Source organism: Camelus bactrianus, chromosome 6, assembly GCF_048773025.1.
Source record: "Camelus bactrianus isolate YW-2024 breed Bactrian camel chromosome 6, ASM4877302v1, whole genome shotgun sequence".
Lineage (NCBI taxonomy): Eukaryota > Metazoa > Chordata > Mammalia > Artiodactyla > Camelidae > Camelus > Camelus bactrianus.
Genome location: NC_133544.1, coordinates 73321198 through 73347315, shown reverse-complemented (window position 1 = coordinate 73347315; position 26118 = coordinate 73321198). Strand labels below are relative to the sequence as shown.

At 52.3% G+C, this 26118-nt stretch overlaps 1 protein-coding gene across 3 annotated transcripts in view; it reads left to right on the top strand.

Moving 5' to 3' along the window:
• PLA2G4E (phospholipase A2 group IVE) overlaps positions 1 to 26118 on the top strand; it is a 57941-nt gene that overhangs the window by 22549 nt on the left and 9274 nt on the right. For 2 of the 3 annotated variants that reach the window (XM_045524248.2, XM_010965185.3), the window contains 12 exons: positions 6645 to 6717; positions 12224 to 12360; positions 14032 to 14163; positions 15172 to 15212; positions 16813 to 16855; positions 17370 to 17433; positions 18495 to 18655; positions 18739 to 18825; positions 19194 to 19231; positions 21123 to 21258; positions 22527 to 22663; positions 25003 to 25225. In XM_045524248.2, coding sequence (XP_045380204.2) covers positions 6645 to 6717; positions 12224 to 12360; positions 14032 to 14163; positions 15172 to 15212; positions 16813 to 16855; positions 17370 to 17433; positions 18495 to 18655; positions 18739 to 18825; positions 19194 to 19231; positions 21123 to 21258; positions 22527 to 22663; positions 25003 to 25225 — 1272 coding nt within the window. Of the gene's footprint in view, positions 1 to 1319; positions 1423 to 6644; positions 6718 to 12223; positions 12361 to 14031; positions 14164 to 15171; positions 15213 to 16812; positions 16856 to 17369; positions 17434 to 18494; positions 18656 to 18738; positions 18826 to 19193; positions 19232 to 21122; positions 21259 to 22526; positions 22664 to 25002; positions 25226 to 26118 lie in introns of those variants that run through there. The other variant, XM_045524247.2, reaches the window with a different exon arrangement.

Genomic DNA, 26118 nt, shown 5'->3' with positions numbered 1-26118 from the left:
ATGAGGCCTTCTCAAACCCACTCTTTATCTTCCCAGCTGACACCCATTTTCCTGCTTCTGTACTTTCTAGCCAATTATTAGCTCTGTGAACCACAGGTATTTACAAATGTGAAGGGTGTACCTTGATCCTTCTAGGATGCCCTCTGTCACCTCTAGAGACTCAGACCTCTAGGGCTGGAAGCATTTGGCTCCCCATCTTCAAGTCTGGGATTTCCTCTCTCAGGAGCATGTATGCAGTAGGTGCCCACTTGGGGTTGGAACTAAATTGAATTTAGTATAGTTCACCAAAGGGTGTGGTTGCTGAGTTTGTGTACTTAGCAGTGGGGTATGGCAGGGGCAGGGAAGGATGGGAGCTGGGAGGGGTCCAAGCGAAGGCCCCATTCCCTTCTCTGGAGGTTGTGGAAAGCAGAGTGGGGCAGGATGGGAATGTCCGCCACCTGGCAGAGGACGAGGCCCCACAGATACCACTGACTAGGTTCCATCGCTGCACTCAGGCCCAGCCAGCCCTGCATTCAGATCTCACCCTTAGTTTCATAAAATCACTTTAATCCACAGGCCAGAAAAGCCGGTTGTGGGGCCCCAGGCGATTGCTCAGGCAGGAAACTCCCAGTGCACCCAGCTGGGCTGTCGAGCAAGTGAAGTGGCCTCACCAGCCCCCCGAGTCAGCCAACCACCGGGCCAGAGATAGAGATCAGCTGGGTGGGGTGGGAGCATCCTCAAAGCTGCCTGAGACCAGGCAGGGGCTGGACACACCCTCTCCCGACCCAGCCTCCCAGGAGGGAGCGTGGGGAGCATTTTCCCCTGATCGTCTCCTCACCAAGTATTCAGGCGTTTACTTTCTTTCTTCATCCTCTAACTTCAGGAGTCCTGGCCATGGCCCCTGACTCTCCTGAGGTCCCTGCCCACAGCTCCTGGGGTGCGAAGCTGTGGGACTCAGTGGAGTTAGGAGGGAGGGCACCATTCCCCAGAGGGGCACCTCTGATCATGACCTCGAGAAGATGCAGAGAAAGGGCTTTCCCAAATCACTGCTGGGCTCATCCTAAAGTTGTGAGGGTCCAGCAGCCTCTTCCTGCCACTCCCTGTTCCAGTGGACAGACTGGTTGTTCTGAGCTTCTGGGGGCAGTAGACTGCTGACCCTGCATTTCCAAGATCTGAATACCTGAGGATCCCTTGATACTCAGAGGCCTAGGTCCAGGCCCCCTATACATCTACCCACCTAAACCCCTCCCCGGGCAATCCCAGCCACTGCCAAGAGGCATCCAGAGGGTGGAGCTCTGAGTCAGAGTATAAGTTCCCCAGCTCACCACCCAGCTGCAGAGCCTCACAATGCTCCAGAGGCAGATGCCCGTCTGGGTCTCCCACACCCTGCCAGACTCATGCCAAGCAGAAGATGGCAGGCCCCCGACCACCTGTGCCATGGAGGTGAGGGAGCAGTGCTGGGTGGGAAGGCCAGGGGCTGAGGGCCGGAGACAGACTCATGGAGGGCTGGGGGCACTGCAGACTCCAGAGATATGGGGCACTTCGGCACAGGCAGTCCCTCCCTAGCACCTGAGGATGCAATCTGGCCCAGTTGGGGCCTGGCTCCTGGATGGATGGCCCAGCTGTGGGTATTCACGGGCTTGACAAGACACTGTGGAGTGGCTCAGGGCCAGCCTGGGGCCAGGAGGACAGTCTCAGCACTGCCTGTGGTGGTCACGCTTAGCCCAGCCCAGTGGTGAGTAGGCATGTACCCTGTGGACATCCTCCACAGACTGCCGTGAGAGCACGTGGTGTGGTGTCTGGTGAGGATGGGGGCCTGTCACCATCAGCCAAGGGGCCCCCAACTGGGTCTGTGGTTGAGACTCCTTGCTCTATATGGCCCTGCCCAGCCTCTTGGGGAGACCCCAGGTTCGTGGGTCAGGTTGCCAGGGTTCTAGACTGGCTCTGCCTCAGCTTTCTCGTCTACCTCGGTCTTCCTGCTGTAAGCATGTCATGGCAAGGGCTGTCAGCAGCAACTTCTTCCTCCTGACCTTCACCTGGCCCACACTAAATCACAGAATAAGATGAGTGATGCCCTCAAATTGTCCTGTCCCTTTGGGGTGTGAAGTGAAGACCCTGCTCAGCCCCCAAGGAACCCAGGAGGGGCGCTCCATGCTACGTGGTACCCGGTGTCCTGCTGCTGGGCCAGGATAGACATCACCTTCTGGCCTATGTTCCCCCACAGCTCTCAGGGGCTGGAGGGGCTCCTATCAACAGCATCCCTGTCTCTCCTGTCTCATTGAGCCTCCAGGAGCCTGGACCTGGGGAGACCTTCATAGTAGGGAGTTTACCTTGAAGGGGGCCATGAAGCAATTGGGAGCTTCCCTCATCCCTCTATGGTCCTGGAGGGTCGGTGAGTCAGAGCTGAGATTCTTGCCCTGACCCTTACATAGCCTGGGTGACAAAAAGGAAAACAGCCATAAAGGCTCCTCTCAGGTGACCCTTGGTCTAGGATGTCTGGCTAGGAAATGTTCTGGGTTCCCCTAAATTCCCTGTCCCAGTGTTCTTTTAGGCAGGGCCATTGCTTCCTGGAAGCTATCACTAGGCTGGTCTGAGCTCTGACTCGAGTGTTGCAAGGAGCTGATGGATACACCCAGCACGCTGGGGAGGAGGAGATGGCATCACGAGCGGGACCTGCCCTGAGAAGCCCTGGGAGGAGAGTTCCCACAGGCTCCCAGGGAGCTGTCTTTTTTCCCCAGCATGCAGACCTTGTGGGCTGGTTTGGTTGGGGTATGCCTGACCCAGGCATGGGCCTCAGCCCCACCACTACTGAAATGTAGTTGTCAGACCCTCCTCCCAACTCCCACCCCAACCTGGGAGCCTGACCCTGAGAGCCCATCTGCAACTAAACATTCTTCTGACTAATTTGTGGTGAAAGCTAGATTCTTGGGATGTAAGGAGAGCCCTGAATTGGGAGCTGAGGGTTTTACTCCTACCTCTGCTATTAACTAGTCTGGTGCATGACCTGGAGCAAGCTTTTAACTGATTTGGTTAATTCACGGTGAGAGCCAGCCTCCACGTGGATGGAAAAGGCGCTGCCCTGCGGTCAGGTGGATCTGCACCTGAGTCCTGGCACTGCCCCTTCTGGTCTGTGTGACCCTGTGTGAGATGCCAGCTCTCCAAACTCTGTCTTCTCCTCTGCAAAGCAAAATGGTTTGGGTGGCTAGACTACAACAGAGGCAGTGCCCCCAGGCGGAGTCAGCACCTGGAGCACTAGAGGAGGGTATTGAATTGTGTTCCCTACCTCCTCGCCAAAGTCCTATCTATAAAGTTAGGGGTTTTAGAAAGGGATATTATTGGATCACAAAATAGCCAATCCTGAGAGTCAAGCTCTTTTCCATATGAGCTGTGTCCTGAGGAGGTCTCGAGGGAAATGGAGTCCTGTCAAGACCAGCCCCAGGGGCCGAGGCCCGGGAGGAGGCTGGGGTCATTTGTGTCTGCAGCCTGAGCAGAGGCTTCCAGAATACTGCCATCTGGCTGTCCTTGCCGCACAGCTGTTCTGGTTCTTTTTATTTATTTTACTTTTTGTGTGGGGTCGGGGGAGATAATTAGGTTTATTTATTTATTTATTTTTAGAGGAGGTTCTGGGCATTGAACCCAGGACCCCGTGCATACTAAGCACGTGCTCTACTACTTGAGCCATACCCTCTGTTGTTCTGGTTCTTAAAGTGTCTAAATACACTTCTGTATTCTTTGCCAAATAGTCCCTGCCTTGAGCTCCAATCCCCTGAATGCTCCATGGTCCTGACCTCAGGACCCTCCAATGCCCCCATGAACTGGAGGATTAACTCCAGGACTGCAGCCTAGCTGGACAGTGCCTGGTCCAGCCTATTGTTAAGCTTTCATCCTGATATCCAGCCAGGGCATCCTGTCCTAGGGATGGGCTTGTCCAAGTCCCTGAAGTTCTTACCCTGATTCCATAAGCCACCCCATAAACTTGGGTTCCATAAGCTCACTGGTTTCTGGTTCCCATAGTCACAGACACTGTGCTTTTTTTCTATGACATCTTTCTACTGTGTTACCAATTACCTCTGGGGCCATGAAGTTTTGCTTATATCTAACACCACTCCAACTGAGATAATTATACCAGGAGCAAAATATGTACACTCATTTTAATCCCCAAAGGTCATTTTTCACAGACCTGGTACCTGTAATCATCTGGGCCCAAGACCTGAGTCCCATGTTCCCGCTGCCCTCCTCCTGGCATGGCCCCTCTGGGCATTCTCTCAAACCCTCTAGGCTCTGTCTTTTTGCTGGCAGATATGAGTCCTTTGCAGAGTGCTATGAAATTGAGTGTCTCCTGCAAACTCCTGAGCTAGAGGTGTGATCTGAGGCTCCAGGTTGACCACAAAAGAGCCTTCTGTGGCTACTAGAAAGTGGGAAATTCTCCCAGAACCCTTAGAGCTCTGATGTGCTCTGGCTGTTTGAAAAAGAGACAGATGATGGAATGTGTCAGTAGAGCACTTTAAGTAGAAGAGCTGCCAGAGTTTGGAGGTTATTCTGGGGCTTGGGGGGAATACAGGGTGAAAAGAAGAATCTGCCAGGAAAATAGATTCTCAGAGGAGACCAAGCAAGAGGAGATGAGGGCGAGCAGCACCTGTCTTCGTGTTTGCTAAGGGTCGCTTTCAAGAAAGGTGACAGTATAGTCGTGGTTGTGAACATGGGCCCAAGAATTAGAACTGGATTCAGACTTGGTTTCCTTTGACTCTAGTTGAGTGCCCGAAGTCCCAGGACTTAGGCTCAGATTCTCCATCTTAAAGTGAGGTTAATAATAACTGCTCTGTGCAGTGTTACAAGAATTGAGCAAGATAAAACAGAGATTGTATAGACAACACAGCATGCAGCAGACACGTAGCAGACCGTAGCTGAAGATGTTGCTGCTAAGTTAGAGGAGAAAGAAATGGTCCGCCTCATGGGAAGTTATCAGGTTAGATGACAGCAGAGAGCCCTTCCTGGAGATCAGGGGGACCTCAAGCGAGGTCCTGCAGGAAGTTGTGAATGCTTGTTCCCTCCCAGAGAAGACACAAGGGAGCTGGGCAGGGCCAAGGGCAGTCTCTCCTGGAGGCAGGAGAAGGGCTCTGATGGCCGGGAGGACTGTGACTTGAGGAGTGACCCCTGACTGGGCTGGGACCCGGGCGGCTCCCCGCTTGGAGCCTTCTAGCTGCCCTCTGAGAAAGTGGGCCAGAGGGAACAGCCTTTTCCAGAACTGCTCTCCTGGGGGAAAGCTGACTCCTGCCTCCTCGCCAGATCAGATCAGCACACAGGCTCTGCCCAGGCAGGGAGTGAGAAATGAGGAGCCCTCTGTGCCCAGAGTGGGTCGGGCCAAAGACACAGACATATTTCCAGAATCAGAAGAGAAGTGGTGTGTGCAGCCTTTGGCCCAAGTTACAAAGTTCAAAACACAATCCTGTTAGAGCATGTTATTAACCATGAAGATATTCAATATTTCAGAGTTAATCTCACAAGAGGAATCCTCAGACCTATATGTGACTGTTAACTTGGCTTTTGTTCTGATTTTGAGGCAGCTGTTGGGGGCAGAGGAGGGAGAGCCCTGAAATGACTTACATGTCTATCTCAGGGACTCTGTGACAGCATTCCCTGCTGTCATCCTGTTGTTGCTGGTTAGGATTAAGCCTCAGAAGAGGCTGGAAGGACAAACATCAAAATGGTAACAGTTCTCATGACAAGGAAAATAAGATGTAACTATGTGTGGTAATGCATAACTAAACTTCTTGTGGTAATCATATTGCAATACTAAATACGTATATCAAGTCATTATGTTGTACACCTCAAACTTACACAATGTTATATGTCAATTATAGCTTAGTTTTTAAAAACATAGCTATTCCTTTGTTATAAAGGTCTTAGGAGGATTAGAAACTATAAGAAAATTGTCTGGCAAATAGTTCATTAGATATCATTACAAATATTACTATCTCTGATAATAGCCAAGGCAGATGAACTATCCATGGACAGTCTGAGTTGAAAATAAAAAGAATTATAGCATTAAAAAAACAACCAGAAATGATAATAGTGGCCTTCACTGAGTGATGGCATTATGGAAACTCTTTTTCTTCACACTCTTCTGTTTTTCCCTAAACCCTAATATTATTTTAAATGGAGAAGTACATTCTCTTAAAAAGGTATAAAGTGATTCTAGCAGCATGGAGTGGACCATGTGTCATGTGAAGGGTTCCAGTTCAGAGGCCTCTAAAAATGTAGCCGTTGAGTGGGCTGGAGGAGTCTGATGGTGTCTGCCATGGGCATGGGCCAGGAGTGAACAGTAAAAAGACTCATCAAAGCCTGGGGAAAACTCTCAAGGGAAGGGCTTCCAATTCTGAGATCCAGACAGGAAAGCCAGGAACAGAACAGGTGTGAAGCTGGCCCTCTTCCAGGGAGAGTTGGCCCAGAGTGGGGTGAGGACTAAGCCCCTCACCTCTGCAGCCTCAGGCCCCCTGGGGACCAGAAGAGCCCTCCAGAGCCCAGAAAGGCAGCTAGCTCGACCATGGGGATGCTGCTTGAGTCTGAGCAGTGGGAGTCTATGCTGGGTTGAGCAGCTCCATATACGTCAAGGTCACCTACAACCATTGCCTGAAGAGTGAGTCCTCTGTCCTCTCAATCCACAGGAGGAGCTGTCTCCATGCCACCTGCTGACAGTGAGGGTCGTCCGGATGAAAAACGTCCGACAGGCTGATTTGGGTGAGTAGCCCCCTCCCACATCCCCCCTTCTCTGCTTATGGGGCCTAGATGGAGACAGGACCCTGGGTAAGGAAATGGTCAGATGTGACTCTGTGTGTGTGCATGAGTGTGTGTGCATGCGTGTGTGTGCGTTCTATATTCAGGTTGTATTTCAGACCTTGGGGTTTGAGCCATTTTTCCAGGCCCCTCCCTCTGCTATAAAATTGGCACTTACCAGCCCCTGCAGTGCTCGTCCCAGAGCACTGTTCACCTCGCTCTCTCCTCCTCGCCCTCTCTTCCTCGCCCTCTCTTCCTCGCCCTCCCCTCCCTGGGATCCATTCCAGGAGCACCTGCTTCTCCCACACTGGGCATTGACTGCTCCTTGCTTCTGCATGAGTTTAAGGGCGGTTAGGGATGGACACCACATACTGGCCTAGCCCCAGTGCCCTTCTCAGGAAAATGGGTTCTGCAGCGCCTGCCAGATGCCCCAAAGCTCCTGGTTCTGCAGCTCAGCCCATGTGTGTTTGACTCAGGGCTCTTGGTGCAGTATCTTCTTGCAGCCTTAACTTCCCCTGCATCCCAGCCCCTGCTGCATTGTCAGGCCACAGGGGCCCAGGGAAGTCTCTGGCTTCAGGAAGAAATGAAGGCATCTGGATTGGCAGGAGAACAAAAGCTTCTCCCTATGCTGTCCTCATCTTCTGCCACCCAGGGAGGAAGGTTGGCCTCCGAGGAGGAGAAAGCTTTCTGCCAAGGCCCCACAGCTGAGGGGTTCCCCACTTACTAATGACCTTATAGGAATGGCCCAAGGACTCCATGTTCTCCAAACCTCTGTTACACTGCCCTCCCCCTAGGCTGGGAGAGCCGTGATACAAGGCGAGGACTCTATGCCCAAAGCACCTATAGAGTAGTAATGGGGGATGGCATTCTAATCTCGTCACCACAGAATTTAGACCCGGAGGAGGACACTGAAAGCTGGGAGTAGCTAAGGAAGGCTGCTTTGAGGGCCTGGGTCCTGAGGGGGCAGAGTGTGAGCATCCAGAGGTCTGGAGAGCCCAATCTGGGGGAGGATCCCTCCTGAGGGAGGGAGAGGACCCATAGTCCCTGAGCACCTGCTAGGGACTGGCCCGGGGCCAGATGTCCAAACACCATTCACCCTCCCAACAACATGAAGGCAATGTTGTGGGGCCTGTTTTGCACATGAGGATTAACTGCCTAAAGCAGAATCAGTGTTTGATCCCAGGTCTGGACTACTGAGGGTGGAGGAGACCAGCCAGGAGAAGCAGGCTGGGTGTTCAGAGGAGGGACAGGAATCTAAGTGATGGGCACCTGATTACAGGACTTCCTGATAATATGCAGATGGTTCAGGAGCACAGGTGGGAGAGGCTGATAAACCTGCTGGGAAGCTGCCCCTGCAACACTGCAATGCGGGGATGAGTGTGGAGGGTGGAGGAGGGAGGGCCCTGGAGCCCCAGAGAAAGCAAAGGGATCAGGCAGGATTCAGACCAGGTCCCCGGATAGGCAAGTGTCCAGAGCCCATGCCAGGGGGAGCAATTCCATCCAGTGGAGTTTTGGGCTTGGCCCTGCCGTGAGGCTGGCCAGAGGGCCAGGGACTTCTCGGGATTCTCAGGGCCTCCCAGGCCACTGTGAATGATCTGAGGAGCCTGGAAGTATCCCCCAGACCTGGGGACTGGCTGCCTCTTTTGCCTTTCCTGCCACGCCACATGAGTCATCAGACACTTCACCCCGCTCCCCTTGGGAATGGTTGAGCTTCCCACATGCCCACAGCTGCACTCACCTGCTTCCACCCCTCTGGAGGTGTGTCTGTCCCAGCCCTGCAGGTCCACGCTGGCCTCCCACTCCCCCAGCATGCCTGCACCTGTGTGCTCAGACCTTTCCATCATCCAGGGCCCTTCCTTCTGTCTTCTCCCTGCTACACCCATCACCTGCAGGTCCCAGAGGTGCAGCTGGGATGGGGGAACAGGCAGCCAGAGAAATGGACTGAGGTCCACTCCACCACCCTCCTCTTTCCCTTCCCCACACGTGCGTCTGGTACACAGGCTGTCTTTTGAGGGTACCCGGTCCCCTTTGGGAACCCCTTGTTTATGTTTTCCTCATTTCCCCTGAGGAACAGGGTGGGGGAATCCATGGTGGCTGGGGGTGTCAGCCCAGGTCACGTTGTGTCTGGATCCACAGTTGTCACAGGCTGGGCTCTGTAGCTGCCTCACCTGGGTTGAGACTATCCTGATATCTTGCAGGTCCTGGGTGACCCTTGCCCCAAATTTTCCTTCTAGCTTGGATAAGAAACAAGCTCCTCTCTGGTTCAGTCCTGTAATGGGTGCCTGAGTTTCCAAGATTTCCAGGAGCCCAAAAGAGAAGCGATTCAGGGATAAGATTCAGGGGTGACTCCCTGGGCCAGGACTGGGAGAGAATCAGCTTGGGAATTTCCCAGCAGTCACGAATTTTCATTCCTCTTGGGAAAATGAATTAAAACTCAAACCAGCACCCCAAGGGGGTGTGAGGCAGGTGTCTCAAAGGTGTGAGGAAGATAATGTTCTTGATCTCTGTACAGATCATTGAGTCATCTTGGCCACCCACATTCCAGGAGAGGAGACATGACATTCAGATGACCAAGCCCTCTGACACTTCATGAGGAACAAAGACTAGGAACTATCTATGCCTAGGAAATCCCCTGCAGTCCCTGAAATTCTCAGAATTGGGTCACCCTTTCTTAACCACTCTTCATTGGCAACATGACAGTCACTATCCTTACAGTCAGCTAATGATGCCCCAGGTTGTCATCTGGGCCCGGCGGCCTCCCTCCGTCGCCCCTCCCTCCCCAGGACTACCCACTCTTGAGCCACACTCTCCTTCCCAACCCTGTGGGAAGGGAGGCGGAACAGCTGTCTGCGAAAGGACTGAAAAATAAATTAACACTTGAAGTGTGGGTGTCTGATCAATCCTGGCTCTTTCAGGAGTCTTTTTATCTTAGGGATTTTAGCCTTAGGCCAAAAATATTGAGACTTTATTTAATGGATTTAATGGGAGAATTTTAGGCATGGACTGATGATAGGAAAGGGATTTTAGAAGGAAAGGGGCCTTTACAGGTTCCTTCAAATCATGCCAAGCACGTGAGTGTAGGGTTGGTGGAGTCCCTGGCTGAAGATTCCTTGTGCACAGGGAGGCAGACCAGGAGGAGGGGCCTCGGTGTCCAGGAAAAGTCAAGGGAGGGGTCCAGGAGGACTGGGCAGAACAATTAGACATGCCAACCTGCCTACCTATATCTGCAGTGACTCAGCCCAGGATTTCTGGGGTACTGATACAGCCCGTTCACAGGAAGTTGGGCTTTTGTACTCATTTAACAAATATCTAATGAGTGCCAACACTCGGTCTCCCCGACTTCACAGGGGACAGGGGGCAGTGGAGACAGATGTGTCAAACTGCTGTTGTCATGTAGGGTAGTCAGTGCTCCACTGGGAGCAGAGCAGAGGTCTCTGGGCTCGGAGGGCACCTGGCCCAGACCTGGGGGCTCAGGCAAGGCTTCCAGAGGAGGTCCTTTCTGCAACCTGAACAGGCCAACCAAGGAAAGGTGGTGTGAAAGAGGAAGAGAAGGGTGTTCATGGCAAGACAGTATGGCTTTCTGAGACCTACAACTGACTGGGTTTGGCCGGAGTCCAGAGTGAGAATGTGAGCACATGTGCGTGAATATGTATGTGTGCATGTGTGTGGGCATGCGCCTGCGGTGGGGGTGGGCAGGGCAGGGGCTGGGGTGATGATAGGGAGGGTGGAAAGATGAGGCTGAGGCTGTGGAAGAGGGAGGGGCAGCCATGCTGAGTGAGACTCCTTCCTGAGGGCAGATGGGAGCCATTGAAGGATCTCAAACTGGGGAGTGACATGATCAGATAGAAAAAGAGCCCTTTGGTTTGTTTTGAGAGATAAGATAGGGTAGGGCAGGACAGAAGACAGGGTGCCCAGTAGGGACATGGCAGCAGAGATGACGGTAGCCTACACCAAGGCAGTGGCTGTGCTAATAAGGAGAAGTGGACAGGCTAGAGAGGTCCAAGGAGTTAAGTCAACTCAATGTGAGAGTCAAGGGTGACACTTGGTGTCTGGTTAGGACACTTGAGTGAATGGTGAGGAGGAACAGGTTGAGTGTGGAAGGAAAGGTGAGGATGATGTCTCTATTTTTTTTTTTTTATTCTGTTGGGTTTTGGTCATTCTTCATGTCTGGATTAATGATGATTTTGACATCTAAAGGACAGTGCCGTCTCACCTCTATTCAATGGGAGGAAGTCGTGAATTCCAGTTCATTGAATGGTGAGCCCTCAAAGATTAACCAGACGTTGGGGATGAAATCAGAAGCTAGGGATGCTTGGGAGGCACACCGTGGTCATCAAGTCTGATAAAGTCCTCCCCATAGTGACAGTGTAGGACTAGGTCAGTCTGGGGGGACACCTCTGGTTCCACTCTCACAGGACATTATTAATTATAATTATGAACTACTTTGGAACAGTCTGGTCAGTACAGAACTCTCATCCCCACCCAGCTTTACCATCTAATGGACTCTGACACTGGAAACTGTAACGACTTTTCCCATGCTCTCTGTCTCTGGTGGGTACCCTGGGAATTGCCCCATCAGACTGCTGGAAGAGTGACAGGGCAATCGTGGTACCTGTCCCTCACTCCTCCCCGGTAGAATGAAGGGAAGGAGCTGGGCTGGGCTGCCATTTTTCACCCTATGCCTTTTGTTGCTCCGAACAGAAGACCCTGGAGGCCTTCTTTCACTTTAGGAGGGCCTGTTGGGATCACAGACTTTGCCCTTTTCCAGAGCATGCACAGCATCATTGCAATGGGGTTGTTCTTTCAAATGAAAAATAAAGTATGTGGCCTTAGACGTGAGGGCTTCCTGAGTCCCACACCCCATGCTTGGGTCATGTACCCCATCTGTACGTACTACACCAGTGTAGACATGAAGAGCCAGCTGGGTGCATCTGAGTCACATGTAGATGGTAGTCCCTGCTCCTGAATCCTGCTGAATATCTTGTTCCTCTCAAGCCCATTCCCATGGGGGCCATCTGGGCTGATTCATGGCAGACTGTGTCCCTTCTAATCCTTGCTTCTCCTTAGCCAATAGGAAGAGCTGTGCCCTACTTTGGTTTCCCTGGTGCCTTGAGCTAAGGCAAGAGATAAACTTGACCCCTGGGGGCTAGTCCTCCAAATTTTCCCCTGGCAGAGGGAAAACTCTGTAGCCTTATATTTTCCCAAGCCAACAGGTGTCTGCTCAGAGAGCCAGAGGCCACCTGGGTCCATGAGAACAGTCCGTGGGGCCTGGGTCCCCTCTGTGAGACCTCTAGCCGGCAGTCTGTGACCTTCCCAGTGTTCTGGGACAAAGGTCTCTGAAGAGTCAGACCGAGGAGTCAGGAGGGGACCTGGAGCTGAGACAAGGCCTTGCCCTGGCTTCTGCCTCCATGCCCTTTGGACCTGGGTTGGCTCCTCACCCTCCCCTCCCATCCTTGTCTTCCTTGGACAGTGAGCCAAACAGACTGTTTTGTGAGCCTCTGGCTGCCCACCGCCTCTTGTAAGAGGCTGAGGACTCGGACCATCTCCAACTGCCCAAATCCAGAGTGGAATGAGACCTTCAACTTCCAGATCCAGAGCCGAGTGAAGGTGAGATGTGGAGGCCTGCACCTGCCTGCCCTGCTTGCAGTTCTAGTCCCCACCTTGCTGCTTGTCCTTCTCTTCGCTCGTGGGTCCTACTCAGGCCCATTTGTCTTTCTTCCTGCTGACTTCTTGTCCTCCATTGCCCTGTCTTCCCCTCCCTGACGCACTCCTTCCTTCTGCCCAGCTCATGCTTGTCCTTCTGAGTCTACTTACCCTTCTACCTTCTTGCCTGTCTCTCTCGTCCTTCTACCCAGTTGTTGCTGAAACTGGGTGTCTCCTGACCCAAAATAGGTGTGTTTCTGGTAACTTCCAGACCATACTTCAAGCAGGAGAATACAGAGAGGAGCCATTCTACTTGCTAAATCCAAGGCCAGTCTCATTCCAGCCAGAGGGCTTTCTGTATCTTTTAAATCCCTTTTAGGTGGCTTTATTATTTCTAATTCCTTGAATGTGTGCTCTTTCATTTGCTGAGCTGCTGTTTCATGGGATTAGTCTTCTTCAGACACATGGTGACTATAAGTTGAGTGCGCATTTCCTGAGGGAGAATTCTCCTGTGAACATCCTGAGTTGTGACTCAGCAGAGTGCCTTTAAGACAAACTTGGGTTCATCATGGTGGCATCAATCCCAGTCTTGAGGCACTTGAGGCTTGACAGCTCCATCCTGCTTACTGCTTTCATATTTTAGTGATGCTTCTCTATTTCTAGCTCATGATGTATCCTTTTTGTTTTCAAGAAGGGCTTTATATTTATCGTTTTAAAAGTATCTTTTCTATCACATATATGGTTTTGGTGAGAAAGGAGGATTTCAGTAATGGGCTCAGCCTGCCATCTTGAAACAGGAATTTGTGTTTCTTTTGTCTGAAGATCTGTGGGGCTGCTGGGTTGATTCTGGAACACACCTGGTTTCTAGTCATTGCAAAGTCAACAGATCTCATTGATTGGGAACCCCCAGAACCACCTCACTTCCACTAGGTAGGGAACAAAGAGGCAAACCCAGCCCCAACCTACATCTCCCAGGATCCCTGGAACAAGACCCAGAGGCTCATCAGAGGCTAATCCATGACACTTAAGATCATTGACCTCAAAGTTCAGCTAGATGACAGGGTAGCTGCTCCACCCTTAGCATGCCGCTTTGGGACCATCCATGAGACCTCATTAGGGGCTGATGAGCCAAAGGATAGAGTTCCAATATGTCACCCCAGTCCCATCAAAGCCCCTATAATCTTGGCCACATTACTCCTCTGGAGTGTTAAGATGTTAGCTTCCCTGAACTGGGGTTTCTAGAACCAAAGGAACTGTCTTCAGCTCCTGGGTCCCAGTGCTAGACATAGTCTATGTCTTGGCAGTGGTCTTGCTTGCTCTGCCCTTCATCCTTCCCCTAGGTGAAATGAAATCCCTCACACTCCCCAGGCCCCTGCCAAGCTTGCAAAAGAGCAAAATTCCCCAGTAGGCGAGTCAGAGAAGAGGGGTAGGAAGGTTTCAGAGAGTTGGAAAGGAAGGAATAGACACTTTCCTCCCTTAATTCATGTCCCTACAAATGTCCCTCACAGCTGAGCTCTGCTGGTCCCCATGCCAAAGACCCACGTCCTCACTAGGACTAAGGTTAGGCCCCTCATCCTAGGAATTAGTTGGGGGCAACCTTGGTAACCAGATTGGCACCCACCCCTTCTCGCCTAGAACGTGCTAGAGCTGAGCGTCTGTGATGAAGACACAATGACACCAGATGACCATCTCTTGACAGTTCTCTATGACCTCACCAAGCTCTGCTTCCGAAAGAAAACCCACCTGAAGTTCCCACTCAACCCAGAGGTTGGTGCGGGTGCCCCAATCCTCAGCCTCCTGCCTCACGGGGGGTAGCTGGTTATTCTTATGATGCCAATTCACAGGTTTCTCTCTCTGTAGCCAAGATGGGAGAAGACAGTGCTACTGTTCAAATCCCAGCATTTCGGCTTACTGTGTGACCTGGTAGAAATGACTTAATTACTCTGAGTTCTGTTTCCTGTCTTCACAATGGCAATAGTAATACCTACCACACAGGGTCGCTGTGAGGTTTAAGCGGGAATGCGTAGTAAAGCATCCGGCACTGTTCACAGTACACAATGGAGACATAGCTAAGTGTTGGTTCCCTTTCTTCCCTCGAGGGTCCTGCTGCTGGCATGGCTCCAGAGGATAAGGGTAAAGGAGGGAACATCTGCAAATCAGAGAAAGTCAGAGCTGGAAAGGATGTTATGGATTCAATTATTCATTAAGTACTTGAATGCCTACTGTGGGCCAGGCACTGTTCCAGGCACTGGGGACACATCAGGGAATGAGCATCCCCGGCCTCGCATGGCTTACACTCTAGCAAGGAAATAAAGATCCACTGAGGTCATGACTCCCTAAAGTTATACAGCAAGAGATGCAAAGCAGTGGATGAAGGAAAGGGCCCTGCCTTCAGAGTGGAGCTTGCCTAGGGCAGTATCTCGGCTCTCCCTTGCCCCTGGCACTGAGCCCCTTGGGGAGGCAGGAGAGCAATGGAAGCTGGAGGGAGAAGATGAAGGGAAAATATTCTGGGGCAGAGGGACTTACCTGCTGGGGCTCCACACCCTCCCCTCCCCTGAGTGGTCAGTGATGTTCCTGATATCAAAGACTTGGGGTCAGAGGGAGGCAGAGGGGACAACAGGAGCCAGGAGCAGCTGCCCCTACTCCAGGACAGCAGGACAGCCACATGGGAAGGACGGGGGCAGGTCCACAGGGACTCCTGGGGTGGCAGAGGGTCCTGGTCTGCAGAGAGGTATAGACACAGCTCACAACTGCCATCTCTTCCTCCCCCTGCAGGGCATGGAGGAGCTGGAGGTGGAGTTCCTGCTAGAAGAGAGGTGAGTAGGCTCCAGCCCACAGAGTTCCACCAAGGTCCTGACCCCAGGGCAGCTTCTGGGCACAGGCATTGCAGAGCCAGGTCCTCCCTTTGGCTGTCCCCCCCTTTTCCACTCTCACCCCTGGCCCTCTTCACTGGGCGTCAGAATCACTTCGGAGTTTCTGAATACTGTAGGTGCCTGGGCCCCACCTCTGCTCATCCAGTTCTACTGATGTCAGTCTTGCTTTAAGGATCTAGTACTCTGGCCAAATCATCTGCCTCAGCTCCCTGGCATTTCCGAGCGTGGCCTCTGGGAATAATTCCCGCCACCACAATGATGGGGTCTTGTTGAGGCCGGGCTGACAAAGAGGTCAGGACCAAGGAGTCTCCTCCTGGACCCAGAACTGATAGAACAAACTCCCTCAAACCCTGGCCCGAAGCAGATGCCGGCCCCCTCTGCAGCCAACTCCAGAACCAAGTCATAGGGAGGCTCAGGGCTGACGTATGGGGTCATTTCCCATCATTTCCAATTAGGGTCCTGGAGGTCTGACTGTGTTGTGGACTCCAGTGGAATTGGGTCAGGGAGCTGGAGTATGAGAAGAAGAGGACAAACAGAGAGGAAGGAAGGGAAGGAGCAGTGAGGGAGGGGACAAGCCTGCCCCCGGGGCAGCAGTGCCCCTTGTGATGGGGCGGCCGGCTCCTTCCCCTCCTTAGCCCTGACAGGACTGAGCCCCCCCGACTTATGATTAGCCTCGGACAGGGGGACAATGAGAGGAAGGAACTAGAACAAGAGGGCTTGTCAAATTCCACCAGGAGAATCTTCCACCTAGGGCTCTTGGAACTATTTAACTATTTGGGATGCCTCATTAAAATCAACTTAAAATATAATTTTAATTCAGTTTGACAAATTAAAGTCAACTTCATTTGTTTCACATTCAAGAAAATCTGGGCTCTCTCCTCCAATTCTGAGTTTGACAGGACTTTTAGGGGGGGAAACATTTCTCGGCTGAATTAGAAAGTTTCTTACAAAATGAAATATGTCAAAATTGGTAATAAGAGTTGATCTGGAGACAGTCGTCTTGGGCTTCATTTTGGTGAGGGAGCTGTGGGCTTCCCTACCCTGAATGTAACCTTGGAGGCTTCTATTCTCAGCTTTGTAACACAAAGATATTCCATATTCACCAGGCCCCTCTCTGGCTGGGTCAGAGCTGTTTGTTAAACTCACATATTAAAGCACAGAAGGGAGGATGGGTCAATTTTGCCCACAGCTGTTTACATCTGCTCTAGCTGGTGGCCTCCACCTTTCCTTGCAGCCTGTTTATCCTCATAACTCCACACATTTGCCTCTGGTTGGACATTAAGAACAGTTATCATTTAAGGAAAAAAAGGGGGAGGTACTCTTCTACTCCCTCGAACCTATAATTATTTTTTCTGGAAATTCTATTTAAAATGTGTGCCAGTTTTCTCCTTGACAATTTAAGATTTCTTAAGCCAGTATTTTTCACAAGGACAAAGAAGGCTCTGCTGTCTCCTTATTGATGCTCTGTAGGCTGTTTGACACCTTTGTGAGAAATCAGTAGAGGATTATATGACTGACCAGGAGTTCCCATTTTGTTTTTCAGTCCCTCTCCACCTGAGAGCCTCATCACCAACGGCGTGCTGGTGGTAATTGTCCTTCCAGGTTCCCGTAGCTGCAGGGGCAGCCTGTGACTGCTGCTCTCAGGGAACAGAACTGTGGGAGGAAAACCAGGCTCAGCTTGGGCCCTTGTCCCAGAGCCCGCTGGAAGTCAGACTAACTGAAGCCAGACAGTGGGGGCGCGGGCAGTGGTGGGGGCAGCAGCTGGGTTTCTGCTCCAGGGGAGGAAGTACCTGGGACATCAACCGCCCTGGTCCAGCATCTCCCCTTGGACACCTCCCCAATAAAAGCACCCACTAGGTGGCAGCCTCCTCCCAGAATCAATCTTGTCGCGTTTCCCCAGCTCCAATCTCTCTACAAGCACAAGTTCAGTATTAAAAAGATTTTCACCATTTGGTACAGCCACTTCAGTTAGATGCATCTGAAGCCTCAGGACTCGAGGAGATCTTCTCCCCACCCCCTAATCAGTCTTTGGGAGTTAGTGGCCTGGTAGAGCATGGGGGCAGCTCGTGCTCAAAATGACCTCCCCTTCCTTCGTTTCAGTCTCGACAAATGTCCTGCCTGGAGGTTCATGCAGAATCCAGGAGGCAGAAGAAGAATAGGAAAAGTGAGCCCTTTGACCGCCTCTGCCTGCTGGGGGTGTTCCGTGGACTCCCCAGAGTGGGGAGACTCTTCCAGATCACCTCGCCCTCAGGGGTCATGAACCCGTCATCCCTCTGCCCTAAAACGGGCTTGATCTTCCAGGCACCAGCATGACCCTCAGTGCTTCCCAGTCCTGGCAAAGCACAGCACAGCACTGCCCATCTGTCCTCACCGGTCTGTGCTGCACCCCTGCCAGACCAGGGTCCCCTGGGGCTAGTGCGGTGGTCAGCACTGGAGGCAGGGGGGCACCGACAGCACCCAGGGCCCCTGTAGCTACTCGCTTTCCTCTAGTCAGATTACCGTTCATAGAGTCCTAGCATTTCAGAACTGGCATAGCTGGCAGGGACTCCAGATCCACAAACACGACTCTCCAGCTCACCACCTGACGTCACAGCATCCTTGCATACAAGGCTTCCAGCCCTGTCCCAAGAGAGGAGAGGCACAGCCCCACTGGTGTGGTGGTGGGGCGGGGGGAGAAGGCTCTACCCCCAAACTCGCGGTAAGGCAAGGGCCTGCTTTCAGTGCAGTGGGGCTGTGACTCTGGGGCACCTTGTAGAGAAGTGAACCCAGGACTAGTCCAGAGGACTCAGCATCTCAGATCCCACACACAAGCCCTGTTAAAATGCAAGTTCCTGGGCCCCACCCTGCCCTGCCCTTCAGAATGAGACTCTTTGAGACATTTTAACCAGTGCCCCTGGTGATTCTAAATCTCTGTCCTGAGTGCCTCCAGCTAGGCTTTTTACTGGGCCCGGATGAGGGCAGGTATAGCTCAGTGGTAGAGCTCATGCTTGGTGTGCACAAAGTTCTCGGTTCAACCCCCAGTACCTCCACTGGGAGAAAAAAAAACTATGGATTTGGGATTGAGGATACAGCTCAGTGGTAGAACACGTGCTTGGCATGCATGGGGTCCTGGGTTCAATCCCCACTACCTCCGTCAAGCAGGAAAAAAAGAATTGTAGTGGGCCCAGTTGGGGTGGGGAGTGAGAGGCTTCCTTGGGGTCTCAGCACTCTCATCCCCTCTTCCAGGGACGGACTTCCTGGTGACAGTGACGCAGTCCTTCGAGCACACCCAGCGCATCTCATGCAGCCAGGAGCCCTGCTGCCCAAATCCTGCCTGCTTCCACTACCCCAAGTACTTCCAGCCCCAGGTACACGTGGAGGTGCCCAAGAGCCAGTGGAGCTGCAAGGTACAGTCTGCGGCAGTGGGGACCATGGTGGGGACTGGGGCCAGAAGAGCCCCCCCCCATCACAGAACCATCCACCCTTCCAGCTTTGCTGCTGCTGTGCGCACAAGAACAGCCCTGTCTGCCAGCCCCTTGATTGCCTCCCCGATGGCCAGACAGTGAACCTGCTTGTGGTGAGGATCTGGGTCTGGGAAGGGGCCCCTGGGCAACTTAGCCTGGAGATGGGAGGGAGGGAGATGGGGAGAGCCTGAGGTGTCGCATAGGGGAAGATGACTTGTAGGGGTCTCTCAGGCAGGGTGGAGGGGTCATGGGTGGAGATTGCTGAACTGCAGTGTGGAGCCAAAGAGAGTGTGTGGAGGCTGAGTTGAGGATGGTCAGGAGGGTCATGTCCAGAAGAGGGAGAGCGTGTGTGTGGGTAAGACTCGTGAGCATGCTGAGTCAAGTCAGGGAGTGGACAGTGTGGTGAGCCTTCACTTCTATGGTTGGGACCACTTGGCTCTGAATTGTCATCCCTGACATGCTTTCATCTTTCACTTCCCAGAGCGAGAACTGTGAATTGCACATGAAGTCTACACCCTGGTAAAATGCCCTCTTTCTGTCTGTCCCTCTGATGTATTTATCTTTGGGGGTGTGAAGTGGTATCTTGTGGTTTTGTTTTGCATTTCCCTGATGTCCAACAATGTTAAGCATCTTTTCACAGGTTTATGGGCCATTTATATGTCATCTTTGGAGAAAAGTCTATTGAAATCCTTTGCCCATTTTTAAAGTGGGTGATTTGCCTTTTGTTGTTAAGTTGCAAGCATTCTTTGTATATTTTACAAGGGATACAAGTCCCTTGTCAAATATATGATTTGCAAATATTTTCTCCTATTCTGGGGGCCTTCTTTCACATTCTTGATGGTATCCTTTGAGGCACAGAGGTTTTCCATTTTGGTGAAGTGCAATATAGGCATATTTTTTTCTTTTGTCATTTCTGCTTTTGGTGTCATATTTAAGAAACCATTGCCTAATCCAAGGTCATGAAGGTTTACTCCCATGTTTTCTTCTAAGAGTTTTATAGTTTTAGCTCTCACATTTAGGTCTATGATTGATTCTGAGTTAATTTGCATGTACAGTAAATAGGGGTTCAACTTTTCTCTTGCATGTGGATATCCAGTTATCCCAGCATCATTTGGTGAAAAGACTATTCTTTCTTCTTTGAATTGTCTTGGCAGCCTTGTCAAAGATCAAGTGACATAGTTTCCATTTACAATTTGATAGTTGTGTCCTTGGTCAAGTTACTAAGCCTCTCTAAGTCTCAGTTTTTCTCGTCTGTAAAGTGGAGCAGCACCAGGAGTACTGTCCATCACTGGGTTGCTTTGAGGATCCAGTAACATAACATATGTGAAGAAATCAGTGATCTGACAAGTGGGGTGCTCAGCAGATATCAACTAATGTTATTTTCTTCGCTTTATTATTCATTCCTTTTTGAGGCCAAGGAAAGGTTTCCTCACAGATGTGTCTGCAGGCCTGCACTAGACATGGAGGAAATGTGATGGGAGAGCTCCCGGGCTCTGCCTTCAATGAGATGTGACTTTGTTAGTGACTCAGGTCGTTAAGACTTAGGTCAGAAATCGTCAAGTCCATTTACCTGGAGTCACTGGGGGGCAGGGCCTCAAAGGATGCAAAGGATGTAGGCGGACAGAGAGAGGAAGCTTTGGGTGAAGGCAAGGGCCTGAGCAAAGTCTCAGAACCTGGACTGCTCCTGGGCTCTGAGAGCTGACAGCCCCTTCTTGGAAGTAGCAGGAGGTGAGGTGGGACAGGTCAGGTAGGAGCTTGGATGCCAGGCCAGGAACTGGAACTTACTCAGGTCAGGGTGATAAAAAGAAGGCAAGTGTTGGGCCTTCTGCTCCCACCCTACCTGCCTTGCAGACCTGAGGGGGCGACAGGGTGAGATCAGGGCTGTAAAGGGGTTTTGTCAATTGCATAAACACACAGGATGAGTCTTACTCTGGGAGCAGGAAAAGCTCACTGAGGAACGTGAGCTTCACAGGAACAGGGCCTTGTTTACCCAGCTCTGAAGAGCCCTCCCTGTACAGCCTTACCCTGAGAGATTAGCCAAAAGGATCTTAGGGCCCCTTGTCACTCATGTCTGGCCTCGGTGGGGAGGCCTTTCTGGACTTTTCCAAATTTTGCCATTGAGGGCAGAGGGTTCAATGAGTCCCTAATTTTGTTCAGTAACTGCTGACAATGCACCAGCTAAGGCTTTGCGGGCTTGACATTTGTTATCTCATTAAGTGCTGAAGACAGTGCTGGGAGTTAAGCATGATTAGCCCCATTTTACAGGTAAGAAAGCAGAGACCCAGGGTCACAGAGGCAAGCCGTGACAGAACCAGGCTTCAAGCCTAGGTCCGACTGACCCTAAAGCCATGTCTTCTCCATGGAGGTGGAGTCTACAGGCCCTCTCAGCCAAGGTCCTCTGTCTCCACAGCTCCCAGACTCTGGACGTGCGGCTGGGCTTCAGCCTGTGCCAGGCAGAGCAGGAGTTCCTGCAGAAGCGGAGGGTGGTGGTGGCCGAGGCACTGAAGCAGGTGTTGCAGCTGGAGGAGGACCTGCAGGTGGACGAGGTGGGTAAGCGGAGGTCCTCTCCGAAACAAGCTCATCCCTCCAACTCAGGGCCTGCCAGCCGCCCCCAACCTGCTCTTGCCCTGGGGCAGCCGCAGCACTGCCTTTCCTGGTGACTCTTACTGCTGAGGTTCCAAGTGCCCAGGTGAGGGCTGTGCTGGATGTGAGTCAGCTGTGTGTTCACAAGGGGAGGGCAGAACAGAGAGAAAGGAAGGTTCCCCAGCCGCTCCTCCCTGTGCGCTAACAGATCCTCAGGTGACAATGATGTCTGTCTTACCCAGGGACAGTAAGGCCTCCTCTCCCCAGCCAGGAAAACATTGGAAGCTCCACCACCTCCCACACTCCACACACCTTCACCCAAAAGGCCCTCGACCTTTCGTTCTTCAATTCTCCCTTTCCCCAAACATGCACGTGCATGCACACACACAGACACATGCCCCCAGAGTGAACAGCAGTTGGAGGCTGGAGAGAAGCAGCTCCTACTTACAAGGCCAGCTTCTGCGCGCAGAGCCCTCTGCCAACTCCCTGGTGTGGGCTGAGGCCCACGCTCCCCTGGGCAGCAGATCAGCCCTCCATGGACCTGCCGTCAGAGGCCAACCACAGGTGTGGGCAGAGATCTCATGCCTGAGGAGGGGTGTGACGGGGCTTTGGCCGACAGAGGATCTTACAGTACCCCCTCAAATGGAAGCAGAGTGAGTCTTGGCAAAGACCCCATGCCCACCTCTCCCACCTTTAGGGAAACACACCAAGGACATCTTTTACCTATGTAAACCCATAGGAGACAAACCTGCTTCTTCCCGCATCAAAAATTCATTTACTCCTGGTCTTACACATATGGTACATATTGAGCACATATCACATGCCAGGCTTGGGCCTGGTGCCCTGACATCAAATCCCTCTACAGAAGATGTTGATTTGCAGCCACTAGGGAATCGCACACTAGCTGATCTTTTGAGCAAGCCACCCAGCCCTCTGCACCCCAGTTTCATCATCTGCTAACTGAGGGCTAGATGGGCAGTGCCAAGAACTCTTCCAGCCACAACTTTCTAATTGACCGAGCCTGACACTGACCATTGGGTTTGGAGCTCAGGTCTAATTCTAGACCCACCAGGTGGCCTGACACACTGGGAAAGGCAGCTTTCAAGTCAGCCCCTGTTCTCTGCTCTCTGTAGCCAGCTCTGCCTCCTCCACTGTTCTCCCTAAGTTCCTGTCTCTCCAGGTCTTCTCCCACCCAGCACTGCCCCAGCAGTCTGCCTCTGTGTGCCCCCAGGTACCACTGATAGCCATCATGGCCACTGGGGGTGGAACGAGATCCATGACCGCCATGTACGGCCACCTGCTCGGGCTGCAGAAGCTGAACATCCTCAACTGTGCCAGCTACATCACTGGCCTGTCAGGGGCCACCTGGTAAGGAGCCAAGGGCCGCTGTCTGGGGAAGCCCAGAGCAGGCAGCAAGCAGGCTGGCCAGGGGTCTCTGGTGACACTCCCTCCACTCCAAGTGAGAGTGACTCATGATGCCGGGGGCAGCTCTGACCTTTACAGTTGTGTGACCTTGGGCACGTAACTCTACTTCTCTGAATCTCAGCTTCCGTATCTGTAAAGTGGGGATAGAGATAGCACTGACCTCATGGGGTAGTTGTGAGATGCTCCCCCAGTACACGAAGGACACTGTGTACGTCGTACACGTTGGTCATTGTACATTACTGTTTCCAAGGGGCTGAGGCACAGACCCAGAAGTGTGGTGGCCAACTTTGTACAACCGACATAGTCCCTCGGACTATGCCAAGTCTCCTGGGGCAGGTGGAGCTGACCTGCTGCTCTGGCTGCCCACACTCCAGCCCACCCCCTCCCTGCACACTGCCTCTGCCCTGCAGGGTTTCCCAGTCTCCCCCTTCTCACTCTTGCTGGTGAGCAGGGAGAGTGAGCCCTCAGCTCCCTGCCCTGCCCATGAGGCCAGTATGAGATTGGCTTCTCCACAGACGCCACCACGGTGCCTGGGACTCACGATGCCTGTGGGGGCCCATAAAAATGTTTTAATGTCTTTTAAGATTAGAAGAAAGAAATGAACTTCTGGTTGAAGAAAGTGTTTTAATGAAAAACATTACTCTATTTGTCTATACAGCAATCATAAAGCAAAACTTTTAATTTTTTTATGGTTGAAGGGGCCCACCAAAGCCCCTTCAGTCCTGGTCTAGGGGTACCAGGGCCTTGGGACCACCCACAGCCTCTCAGCCAGGGCCGTGTCATATTCTGTTCGGAACTCATGGGCTTTGTAGCCCTTAAGGTCACTAGCTGTGGCCCTCATCCTGGAGGAGCTCTGGGTAAGTTCATTTGAGCAGGTGGAGGTGAACTTGTCATAGGAAAACCAAGGGTTCCTGGTGCACCAGGAGCCCTGAGGTGTCAGCCCAGATGAAACAGAAGGATAGTTGACAGTTATCAGCATTGCCTCTGCACCGAGCACTGGGTTAGCTGCTTCCAATGGACCATCTTATTTCTTCTTTACAAGAAGGCTGTGAGGAAGATGTTGTCATTCGGCTCACTTTACAACTGGAGAAACAAAGGAATTTGCCTAGGGTCACGCAGCTAATGAGTGGTAGAGCTGGGATTTGAACCTAGGCTGCCTGAGTCCAGGGCCCCAGTTCTTAATCTCCTCATAAAACCACTGCCTGCAGGAAGTAGGTTAAGGAGATAAACCTACTTGGATCAGGGTAGAGGGGCACCTTCATCCTGCTGGCTGACTACTGGGCCTGGCAGGAAACTGGAAGGAACTCAGACCCAGCAGGGAGGGGGTGGGGGTGTCTCCTGGCCTGGAAAAGCACTGGGAGGGAGTCTTTTAAAATCAAAATCAATCATTTGTAATGTTTTTGAAAGTTTTTTAAAAGTCAAAAGTAACAAAAATAACAGCAAGAGCCTTATGGAGATCAGGGTACTTTCTGTTGAAGAAATCTGAAGGAAAAGGCTGGCGCTCATACAGCTGTGCGGCTGCAGGCAAGGTCCACTGTGGGGAGGGCAATTCCTGGGTGCTGTCCTGATCCAGGCTGAGAAAAGCCGGATCCGAGCCAAGCGGAGGCAGACAGAGACAGAGACCCATGGCTAGGGGATCTCCATCTTTGTGTTGCTCCTCCCCACTGCTCACATTATAAGTTAAGAAGAAGGGGAAATAAATCTCTAGCTGGCATTGTCATTGTGGGAATTAATGTGGCAGAGTGGGAAGAATCCAGGATTTGGGATCAGCCAAGCCTGGGTACAAATGTTGGCCCCAGCACTCCATGGCCCAGCACATCACTTCATACCAGGGGCTGTCCTAACCATCTTACTCTGCATTAACTCCCATTGCCTTCACAATGACGCTGTGAGGTAGGTCCAGTTGTCAGCACTCTCCCCAGTCCACAGATGGGGAAATTGAGATGAAGGGCAGTTAGGTAGCTTGCCCAAGATCACACAGCTGGTGAGCAGCAGAGTCTGGTTTTGAACCCAGGAAGATCTGGGTCCAGAATCCTCATTCTTAAGCAACATAGTATATACCTGGCACATGGCAGGCAATCAAGAAATTCAAGAAATGGCATCTCTTGTGACTATGCGTAATAATGTTCCCCCTTCCCTGCCAGGCCTCCACCTCACCCCCTTTCCTCCATGCCTCTCTCCTGGCAGGTGAGGGTTTCCTGTGACCTTCTTCCCTGACAGAGTCCAAAGTCAATCAGACCAGGGCTGGCTCAGCTCCACCAACCCCGCCCATCTCTCTCCAGGACCATGGCTACCTTGTACCGTGACCCTGACTGGTCCTCCAAAAACCTGGAGCCTGCCATCTTTGAGGCGCGGAGGCACGTAGTCAAGGACAAGCTGCCTGCCCTGTATCCAGACCAGCTCTTGAAATTCCGGGAGGAGCTTCAGCAGCGCAGGCAGGAAGGCTACAAGGTCACCTTTACAGACTTCTGGGGCCTGCTGATTGAGGCCTGTCTGGGGGACGAGGTGGGTGCTCAGCTTCTCCTGGGGCCCAGCCTGCCCTGGCTGATGCCCAGATCCCTTCCTTCATCAGGGGGTCGGGACATACAGCAGAAGGGAGTTAAGTTAGACCTGCAGGGATTGGGCTGTAAGAAGCATGAGGCATCAGAATGCATGATGGAGGCAGGTGGTGGGATTGTCTTCTCATGTCCCTTTAGAGTGACTGAGTCCCTTGTGCTGGGGGTGGCTTAGGTGCAGCCCTGCTGAGAGGCAGCTCTTTCTCCAAGAGCCAAGCCAACTGTGAGAAAAAATGGAGAAGGAGCCATCGGACTGTGATGCAAGTCTGACCCCTAGTGGAGGAGAGAGGGAGGGAAGGCTTGGTGGAAGCATCCTAGCCCACTGTCTGGTCTGAAAGGTCAGCAAGGCCCTTGGGGAGCCCTCCAGCCAAGTTGGCCACCAGAGGAGTCTACCTGCCCACCTTGCTCAGGATCCCTGCCACACTCAGTCATGGTCTGGGAGCAGCCCAGTGGGAAGTGTGGCCTCAGCACAAACTCAGCCATGGATTTCAGAGCATAGCAGCTAGGACTCAGCCAACTACACTCCCTGTAGTTAGAGGTCTGCTGGGCCCCTTTTCATGGCCACCACTCAGAGGATGGGCCCAGTGAGATTCTTTCCAGCTCTGGTATCCAATGTTCAGAGCAGTCTGTGCCCAAGAAGAGAATCAGCTTGTGTTGGGACCCAGCTGCTGTGAGAGCCATGTGGGACGTGGTGGGGCAGTGGGATCCCCATGGGATGCTGTGGCCCCGGGCATCAGGGTGAGCTCAGCTAACAAACACCTGGACACTTCTGACTGCAAGGCCCTGGGGAGGAACTAACTTTGGCTGTTGCTTGGCCCCAAAGCAAGGCTTCCATCAAACTTC